The 10,403-nt window shown below is 49.7% G+C and overlaps 1 protein-coding gene across 1 annotated transcript; it reads right to left on the reverse strand.

Annotated features, from left to right (window-relative positions):
- Nucleotides 1–668: 668 nt before the first annotated feature.
- Nucleotides 669–5,556, reverse strand: CALCB (calcitonin related polypeptide beta). Its single transcript, XM_019652534.1, has 5 exons — nt 5,498–5,556; nt 4,322–4,416; nt 3,895–4,038; nt 1,693–1,877; nt 669–1,086 (listed from the first exon to the last, which is right to left on the reverse strand). The coding sequence occupies exons 2-4, from the start codon at nt 4,405–4,407 to the stop codon at nt 1,718–1,720; spliced, it is 390 nt and encodes a 129-aa protein (XP_019508079.1). The 5' UTR covers nt 4,408–4,416; nt 5,498–5,556; the 3' UTR covers nt 669–1,086; nt 1,693–1,717.
- Between the last annotated feature and the right edge of the window lie 4,847 nt (nt 5,557–10,403).

The following is a 10,403-nucleotide window of genomic DNA, read 5'->3' on the forward strand; positions in this document are numbered from 1 at the left end:
GCAAGGGACTTCTCTGGGGCCACATTTTTAAGGGCACGAATACCATTGGCAAGAGGGCCATCCCATGACCTAATCACCTCTCCAAGGCCCCACCTCCTAATACCATCACTTTGGTGTTAGGTTTCAACATACAAATTTGGAGATTGGGGACACACACATTCAGCCTATAGTACCAAGTAATGGGTAGAAGGGATTCAATTTATTTTGTAAAGACTACTTTGTTTATATGTTTAAAGTTTTCCATTTGTCTTCAAAATCTGAGGATCTACCACGTGAAGCAGCTAGGTCAAAGAATGGCTCACTGGTCTCTGGAAAACATCAGGAGCCATTGTTGAGAAACATATAGTACAGTGGTTGCAACTGTAAGCTCTGGAAACCAACACCTGAGTCTGTCACCATCTCTCTGTGTGACCTTGAATTTCATTGCTCAGTGTCTCTGTGTCCTCAGATGCAAAGTGGAAATAATAATGGTATCTACCCCAAAAAGTTGTCATAAAGATTAAATGAATTTATAGGTATAAAGCACTGTCTTAGAAAGTTGTCTGGCCTATAGTAAGCACTCAAAAATGTCAATTATTATTATTATTTAGGAAAATAAGTTGAAATAAACCATCAAGGTCTTGAAACACATGTATCCAAAATATGTTTTTAATCTTGATGTTCACAAATGACACAATATTGACATTCCCTTAAACAAATTATACAGTCATATTCTTAGACAACAAGGCATAGCATCACCATTACCATGTGTCCCCAGAGGCCACAAGAGGCAGTGATTTCATGTCCCCCGACAGTTTGGCAAAGCTGCCATGATCAATAGGATAGCTCTCAAAGAACCAATTTGCTACCAGATAAGCTGATGAGAGATGCCATCACATTTACTGCACAGAGAATCAAATATAAAAAGGACGCAAAACAAATGTGAAATTAGCTTATTTTGCATTCAATTTCATTCCTTTTGAGTGACAAAGGTGCTTTTTTTCGATATCTATTAGGATGCAAACATGTATATCTTCCATGGGGCCTTCTCACCAAGTTGTTGTCAACAGAAATTAATAGAAGTGGTGAGTTCAGCTTCATGGTAATCTGAGATGAAAAAAAATGTAAAAGAAGAGGAAGAAGAAGGAGGAGAAAGAGGAGACAGAGAAGAAGAAAGGAGGGAGAGAAGGAGAAGGAGAAGAGAAGGGAATAATCACCATTATTACTGAAAAGAACATGAATATACAGAAGTGTTTCTTTAAACAGCATTTACAAATTATGGCTATGAGATATAAGCAGGCTTTTCAAGCAAATGATAATAAAAACAATTCAATAGTCACTATTAACATTAGCAGGAGTATGATTATAGCCCTCTGAACTGAACCTGTGAACACTGAACAAGGGTTGAGGGCTTTCTGAACCTGTGTTCATTAAGCAGCAGCAGCCCTGGCTAAGGTTTGCATGGCCCTCTCTTTCTGAACCCAGAAAGCATTTCTTTCATTTCTCTTCTCAGAAAGATGGCATTGTATCTCTGCAAGCCTGTCCTAGTGCGCTGATCTCAAGCTGAGTTTTAGAAGAAGCTCACTACTTCAGGAGGAAGAATGCAATTGGAGAGAAGGGTCTGAAGAAACTACCAGGTCCAGTGGGTCTCAAAACATGAATGGTAACCTCCAAACCCCTTCTCCTCCCATCCCACAGTGCCATGACAGTCACCTTCTTCCTGGAGTCTTTTAGCAGCTCAGGCCTGAAGGTCCCTGCGGCGACGGCCAAAGGCTTCCGAGCCCACGTTGGTGGGCACGAAGTTGCTCTTCACCACGCCCCCAGATCTGCTCAGCAAGCCTGCCAGCCGATGGGTCACACAGGTGGCAGTGTTGCAGGCTCTCTTCTGGGCAGTGACACTGATTTACACGATGGAGAAAGAAGAGAAGGCCTGTCAGTGAAAGGTTGGGGGCAGGAGCCTACCCCACGGGGCCTTCGGAAAGGGAATTGTAGCTCTTCAACCTACCACTTAAGAATAAGTGTCTCCTAAGTGCAGTTACTATAGCTGTTAGGAGAAATGGCCTGGCAGCCTTAGCTAGGAGCCCTGCTCAAAGACCTTCATGAAAGAACCCAGTTCCCAACCATGGGGCATGTACCAAAACCCTGCACTCACCATCCCTTACATATAATGCCTTTGGGACCAGGAAGGCATGCTCAGCAAAGGCCCAGCCTCACTCCAAGACACACAAGAAGCACACAGAAGATATACCCCAGCCATAAGCACCAACAAAACCACTTTCCATGGGAAAATGAAAATTCCTTGAAGTCTTACCTGGAAGAGGCTCAAAGAATTGGGTTTGCAGGATCCTCCCCGAGAAGTGCTTACCTGCTCCTCAGCACATCTGTTTTTGATGCTGGAGCTGGTTCCCAAGGACCACTCACCAAACCCTGTATCCAGCTATCCTGAGGCTAAGGCTACTTTTAAACATATGCCCTGGGCACTCTCAAGCATTGGACAGGGACCAGAGTAATGACCGCCACAGTGCAAATCCTTTTAGAAAATAGGTTTATTCATCAAGGATGAGGCAAGAGGAATAAAGCAGGAATTGGAGGGCTCTGCCATGAAATCCTCTGAGATCTCAAGAAGCTTCCCTCACCCTCTCATATCTCCAACCTGGTCTGTGAGTCCTGCTGTCTTTCCTTCCATCCTGAGATCCCCAACATTCTCTGTCATGAGCAAAGCAACCAATACCAGCTTGAAGAACAATCAGACTGAAACCTGCATGCATTACATTCATCAATGGGAGCAAGAAAGGAAGTCAGAAGGGAGTGGAAAGACTTCATTTGGCATCCTGGGGCACCCCAAACTGAGGGTAGCGGTCCCTCTCCAAGCTGCTGGCTATATCCCTTTTCTTGCCAGGTGTGTCAGCCCCGAAGCCGATGCCAGAGAACGTATGATAGTTGCTCAGGTCCTTCGAGTATGTGCCCAGCACACAGGTACTCAGATTACTGCACCGCTTAGCTCTGGAGATGTCCAGGCTGCAGGGAAAAGACATGCCAGACAATACCATGCCCAGGGGGCAGTCATGCAAAAGATTAGATCAGGGAGAGGGCACTTTGAGCCGGGGCAGGAGGGGCAGGCAGGAGGGTGGCTCACACGTCCTCCATTAGTTGAGCCCAGAGACATGCTCAGTCAGGGCAGTGTGGGGAGGGGCTGCGGTGGGGAAGGGGTGACCTTTCCCAGCCTTCGTCATGCTGCTCAGTCCTTCATGCTCTGCAGAGAGGTTGTCAGGGCAGATGCAGGTATGACCCGTGCCTCTGCCCAGGCAGTGCCAGGGCCACAGCAGGGGCTGGTGTGTGCTCCAAGTTCAGGGTGCACAGGAGGTGGGACTGGGGAAGGGTGCTCTCCCCAGCCTTGTGGCAACATGCACATCTCCACAGGTCCTACACATCTAAAGGCCCAGACCTACCTCAGGCACTGTTCTACCTGAGCCCACCCTCTGCAAGGCCTTTGGCTTCACCTTGCAAATGTACAGTGAGGGCTCCTTGCAGGTGTGAGAGAACAACACACACAGGTTAAATTTCTGAAACATCCTGAGATATACCGGGTCCATCTGCAGGCTTCACACTTACCGGTCTTAATTAATCCAATGCTGGGAAGTCTCCTCAGTAGGGCAAGACCAATTCCCAGAGTGAGGGGTTCCACACCTCCTTATTTCATTTCCTAACAGCTTTCTGGAATGGATCTTTTTAATGTGTCTAACCACAGTCCCTCCAACTGCCCCTGGACCTCTGTCTTCCATGCAGCCTGAGAAAGGCTGGGCTCCAGGGCCTGGTGAACAATGACAGCTTTCTGGACTCCTGGCCAGATGTTGTTTATCCTACCGCTCTGGGATATGTCCTCCTGGATATGCTAGGGCAGGTGGGGAGCCTTACCTGGAGCCCTCTGTCTCCTGCTCCTGCTCCTGCTCCAGTTCATTGGCCTTCCTCTGAACGTAGGCCTTTACCAGTGCAGCCAGTAGGAGGCGCCCTTCCTTCTCACTGAGTGCAGCAGGGTCTGGGAGGCTCTCCAAAGCTGACCTGAGGAAGGAAAGCAAACCCAATAGAGGTAAACCCAATATAGGCTCCGACTTGCTGCCTGGCCCTTCCCCAGGATAAGCAGCCAGGCTTTCCTGCTCCCTGTGACTTCCCCTGAGGATGTGCCGTTCCCTCCCCGCTCCCAGCTGACAGAGCTTGAGGCCTTTGTCCACCTGAGGGTGTTGATTCACTGGGAGCCTCGCTGCTGTGACTTCAGAGGCACCGAATTGTCTGATCCCAGGGGCAGTGGAAGGGGAGTGCTCTAAGTAGCTTCAGGCTGTCTCACCTAAGTGGTGCCGCCTGGAGGCCGCCTGCCTGGCACAGGACCAAGATGCTGAAAGCCAAGAAGGGGGAGGACGTCCCGAAGCCCATAATGCCTCTCTGTAAAGGGAGAATGACGTTACCACTACCAACAGCAGCTCGGCCTGGAGCCTACAGACCTAGGTTCCAGTCCTGCCTCTGCCACACTGCCCTGTGGCCTCAGGCAGGTTACCCCCACCTCCTCGTGCCTCGGTTCGTTCCATTTGCCAGATGGGCTGCTGTGAATCCCCAAAGATACATTGCGGTAAATGGCTGGGTAGAGCAGAAACAAGTGTCCTGCGGTGGGGTGGGGGGATTCTCTTTCTGTCTGTGGAAAGCCAGAGAGAAGCCACAACGTGAGCATGCACACAAACCCACGCCTTTTGCCCTCTGCAGAGACCAGGGGCGGACCCACCCTGCTGGAGACTTGCTCTCCCATTGCTCCTGTCTTCTCAGGGACCGAGAAATCCAGGCGCACCTTTCCCTCCGCTGAATTCACAGCTAACCCCGGGGAGGGGAAAGCAGGAAGAGTCCATTGGAAAGGAGTACTAATCTCTCAGTCTGTGGGTTTGGATTTGGGAACATTTTTAATGTGCCACAGCTACTGGTGTCTCAGGTCTCTGCTCGCTGGGACGCAGTTTAGCAGCAGGTACTGGGCGCCAGTACCCCGAGGTGAGCCCACTGTTCTAGTCGGTTAACTGCACTGCCCCAGGTCCGTGCCAATGCCCCAGGGAGACTGGCGGGCTGGAGGCGCCTCAGAGGAAGGCTTAGGGAACCACGGTCCCGGGAATCAAATGTGATCCCTGAGGACACAGACCGCGCAGGCACTCCCAGGCCAAATTCACGCAGGGTCCTGCACGCCGAAGGGCACCCGTGCAGGGGCAGCAGGCTCGAGGATCTGGGCTCGCGGAGCTTCCAGAGCGCAGGCGAAGCCCTGGGGGTGCTTGGGGTTCCGCTGGTGCTAGTTACAAGAAAATGCACTGACCGCCCCAACCGCCCGCCTTCTCCGGAGAGGGACAGAGAGCTAGGAGCACCTGGCTGTAGGTGGGCCGAGATGGTCGTGAGAGGCAAAGGAAAGGCAAGCAGGCAGGCAGATGGAGCAAACTGGATGAACTAATCCAGAAGCAGGTTATCAGAGTGAGTTGAGTGGGAAGTTCCTCACCTGGAGACTTGAGTTGCAGGAGAGAACAAGCGGCGGGTCCACCCGGATAGACACAACGCCTGCTGTGGGCGTCTTCCCCCTGGAGCTCTTGGCTCTTATTCCAGTGATAGTGGGAGGGGGGTCCCCACGAGCCCGCGCGGCCAATCCAAAGTGGCCAGGACCGACCCAGCTCCGACTGCGTCATTGCTCCGGCTCCCCACACCCGTCCACTAGGGAGGGAGGCTATCCATCCGCTCAGGGCTTTTTTTTTTTTTTTTTTTTTTTTTTTTTTTTTTTTTTTTTGCAATGAGGTCATTGCTTGGAGAGCGTCGGGCTGGGAGAGGGTGGAGAGCCCTCCACGTCCAGAAAGTGAGGGCAACCCGGGGAGTTTGGGTGTCACCAAAAAAAAGTGAGGGGCCAGAGCTTCTCTCACTTTCTTGGCTCCTGAACTCCAGTCTCTCGCCCCCTCCTGCCACATCAGTATGGACCACGCCGGCCACCTGGATCCCCAGGAGGTTGAACAGTAGTCCTGAGTTCTAAGGGGTCTCAGCTGAAACAGCTCACATCAAAAGAGGGGAGTAATAGGGGAGAGGGACCTTGAAAGATGGGGTGCTCCTGAGATATCCTCCACTTATCTTCCCTCCCTCCCGCCATGCCACCATGCTCCCGTCCCTCCAGCCCCACCCCCACCCCACCCCTGCGCCCTGGCTCTCTGGGACCCACAAAGGAGTTTTGCTTCCAGTCTGGCAGCCAAGCCCCTTCGCCTCACTCTTCGGAACTAGTAGGAGTAGATGAGAGGACTGGGGAAGTGTTTAAGTCGGTACTGCCTGCACAGAGGCTAAGCATCCCTCCCGGGCACCCGAATCCTCGACTGCGGGCTTAGCATACCCCACCCTAACCCGGGACCATCCAGTTAGGCGCTGGAGTTGGTTTACACAGCTGCCCCGCGCCTCTGGTGTGTTTGCCAAGCTGCTGGGCGGGACAGCCTGTACCCAGGGCTCCACCTGTCTCGCCCCACACCCAGGCCCCACTTCCCCTGCAGGGCTTGATTGCTGAGTGGACCGAGGTCCAGAGCCGACCCATCAAGGACAGCGAGTGCTGCAAGCCCAAGGGGCAGCCTTCAGGCTTTCACACAGGCGCTACTCACATCCACAGGCTGGCGGGTGCGCGCACTCACGCTTGCCACACGGCACTCACACACCTGGACCCCAGCCCCGCGCTCTGCCTTTTGCAGTCACACACGGACGTCCTCGCAGATAAGCCTGCGCTCACCACAACAGTCACTCCCTCCCATCAGTTTTCTGCAAATGACCGCGCGCACCAACCCAAAGCAACTTTGCCCAGAACTGAAAACAACCCCCCGAGTTTCTGCTTTCGGCAAAAGGCACAATTTATATGCACAGGGGTATACATTGTCCCCCAAGTACGCACGCACGTCCACGTGCACGGACTTAGCCTCTCGGTATTTCTTAAGGGAAGCCTGTTTCTCGAGTCCACCCTGTCGGCCCTCGTGACACCGGGCGTGGGGAGAAGATCCCAGCTCTGGCCGAAGAGGTGCAGGGGGTGGGAGGCGGGCCGGGGCAGTAGAAGTGAGGGAGCGCCACTCATCCTCCAGCCCTCAAGCTAGCCCTGCGCGCGGCGTGGTTGTTGCGTCCCCAAAAGTGCCAGCCGGCCCCTCCTGAGCTCGGGAAGCCTCGCCCAAGGGTGCGGAGCAAGGAGCCAAGTCAGAGGCTGGTGGGATACCTGCGGCTGGTACTTATCGCCTGTGCAAGTCAGAAAGGAGCTCAGGGAATGTCTGCCTAGGCCCTGCAGGTCTCATTTTCTGTGGCAGGACCCTGCTTGCCGGGCCAGGACAGATTGCTCTCCAGCACCTAGGCTACAGAAACCTAGTAACACCCTGCAAAGAATCCCGACCGCCAAATCCGGTGACTGTTACCGGAACTTCTACCCCAGCAGGCAGAGTGCTCCGAGGCTGGGCGGGCCCGAGTCAATTCTACCCCTGGGAACGCTGTGCGAGACGTAGAACGTGGCTGCGGGCTGTGGCGGACGGGAAGCTGAGCAGGAGGGACTCCCAGAACCTTTGTAACCGCATACCAGGAAGCGCTGCTCCCTGAAGGGTTACTCTGTAAGAGTGGGAAGGTCTCTCTGCGTCCAAAGTGTTGGCCTCACTCTTGGATGCAACCAGGAACACCGAACGGCCTTTTACTAGGAGGCCCTTCCTCCTCAAGCCTTGCGAGTAGCAGGGGAGACTTCTGCGCCCCTCCCCCATGTGTGACCATGGAAAGGGGTCGCTGAATGGAAAGGGGCAGCGAGGAGGCACTAGCTGATCGACGCCTCTGCCCTCTACCCTTTCTTCTAGCACCTCTGCCACCGTCTCTAGATCTGGTGCAACCCGCCCCAGCAGCTCCCCGCTGCACCCTTCTCCACAGGGTTCTGGGGACACTGAGAAATAGCTGGGGAGCATGGGGGATGGGGGAAGGGCGGGGTGGAAAGAAGGTCCGGCGTCTCCCCGACCCCCTAGCTTCGACGAGCTACCAGGGGCGCACTGAGCGGGGAAAGCCGGCGGGGAGCGCAGAAGGAGTTGGGTTGGGGTTTCGTCTCCCCAGAGGCCCACAAATATGAATTTGGGAGAAATTTTGAACCGTTGGGGCTGAGAAGCCTCTCCAGAGACTCTGTCTGTGTCACTAGGATTTTTCTAAAGTGTTAGGACAGACAGCCATGCTGCCACCGAGTGGGGGCACAAGCCCTGGCTGCACCTTCCGCTCCAAAGGCGCGCGATGGGTGGCCCACAATCCGGCGCAGAGCTCCTGTCTAGGGTCAAGTGGACAGAAGTTTCTATAAACTTCTAGGACCCTGACCCAGATCTGACAGGAAAGAGTGTGCACCCGACCCGGAGATCCATCTTCACACAAATATACCTGATTCTGTGCTTTGACTATCTTCTTGAATGCTCCAATGGGACCGGCTGTTTTAGCTCTGAGCACACAAAATTATTTCACTGAATCTTCTTCCTCTTCTAGAACCTTTGCACAGTGCCTGGCGCATAGTAGGTGCACAGCAAATGTTGGGTGAAGGGGGAGTGAGAGAGGTGATGAATGAATGCACAGTTCCATGGCTTAATTACAGTAAGAGTCAGCAGTAAATTCGCAGCCAAGTTGAGTTGGGCTGCAGATCCAATTTAGATCCATTAGATGGAAAAGGAGATTGTTGATCCAAAGATGCACCGTTTTTAATTTAATAAAACAAATCCGCGTCCTACTGAAAACTTTCTGGAAACTAATGTGAGAGGAAGTACTGAGGGTTTCTCTTTTCTTCTCCAGCAACATGAAAAGCAAAACAAGGCACTTTTCCTCAACTCATCCTTGTATTATATTAGTAAGTGAATGGAAGAAAAAGTCAATAAAATAATTTACTTTCTAAACTGAGAAAATTACATTTTGATTTCCCTGGAACCGTTTTGAGCTTTAAGGCATCCCCAATCAAACTAGCATAAGGACTTACAGAGAATAGTTTCTCAGGAATATCTTTGTCTTTTAAATCATCTCAAGTATTTTGATGCTCAGTTTAACTATTTTATGTAGTTACCTTTAAATTTTTAAAATGATAGTCTTAATTTTCAGAGAGAACTTTTTAGAGAGAAACAGATTCCAGGCACTATAGCTTTTGAAGTTTGTTTTTATTTTATTTAACTTATTCTGCTTTCTTTACAAATTTTCTAGAACTATTCCTTAGGGGAACTTTCATTCATTCAATAAATATTTATTGAGTATCTACTATGTGCCAGACATTGTTCTAGGCACTAGCAGTTCATAGTGAACAAAACAAACCACCCCCTTCCCTCCTAAAGCTTATATTACAATGATGTCTTTAACAGGAGTCCATATATATCACCATCCACCCAAATAAAATACAACCAGGAACTATCCTACTCACATCCTTTCAATATAGTAATATCATCCATTGTTTGTCAAATACATATTCAGAGTTTCTATTATTAAGACCCTGTAAATATTATCCCCAGCTGAGCCATATATTATACTTTGATTACATTTTCTTCATTTTCTTGTACATTTTTTTTTGTTAGTCATTCCCTCTCTTTCATTTTAAAATTTTTCTTTCTGTACATCACTGGTTTATTCCTTTTCCTAGATCCTATTTGTTCCTCATTTTTGGTTTACTCTCTCACTTTGGTGGAGCACAGTCACCATTATATGACAGATTTTCTAGAAATAAAATTCTAGGTTGGAAATCATTTTCACTCAGAATTTTAAAAATATTCTCCATTGTATTTCCAGTATGACTGTTGAAAAATTTATTTCCATTTATTCTTTACTTGGTATAGGATCTCTACCTTTCTCTCCCTCACTCTGTCTTTCAGAATCTTCTCACTGGTGTTCTAAAATGCCATAATGAGGTGCACTGGTTGGACTATTTTTATTTATTGTTCCAATTACTGACAAAAAACTTGCAATCTGAAAATCCATGTCCTTCACTTCAGGGAAATTTTCTTGCCTTATTTCTTTGATAATTCTCTCTCACATGCTCACTCTCGTTTTTCTTTTTCAATTTTACATTATTTTTTAATTCTTTTTCTCCTATTCTTAATTCCCAAGATCCTCTTTGGAATTCTCTGTGTTACTTTTTATGGGCTCCTGTTTTTATTTAAAGGGTGCAAAATCTCCTAGCTCCCTGAAGCTGTTAAACATAGGTTATTTGTTTTGTTCCTATCTTCTTAGAGGCTATCCTCACATTTCTAGTTCTCCATGGCTGCTAATTTATATTTAAGATGGAGATAATAATGTGCTAATCAGAAGATGGAGATGGTAGAGTTGTCCATTGATGAGCCTGAATATAGAGTGTTAGATAAGAAACAACCTCGCCATTTTATTGAAGGGACCCTAAACTAGGAGTAGCTGTAAGTCTTTTC

The sequence above is a fragment of the Hipposideros armiger genome, unplaced genomic scaffold, assembly GCF_001890085.2.
Source record: "Hipposideros armiger isolate ML-2016 unplaced genomic scaffold, ASM189008v1 scaffold_181, whole genome shotgun sequence".
Classification (NCBI taxonomy): domain Eukaryota; kingdom Metazoa; phylum Chordata; class Mammalia; order Chiroptera; family Hipposideridae; genus Hipposideros; species Hipposideros armiger.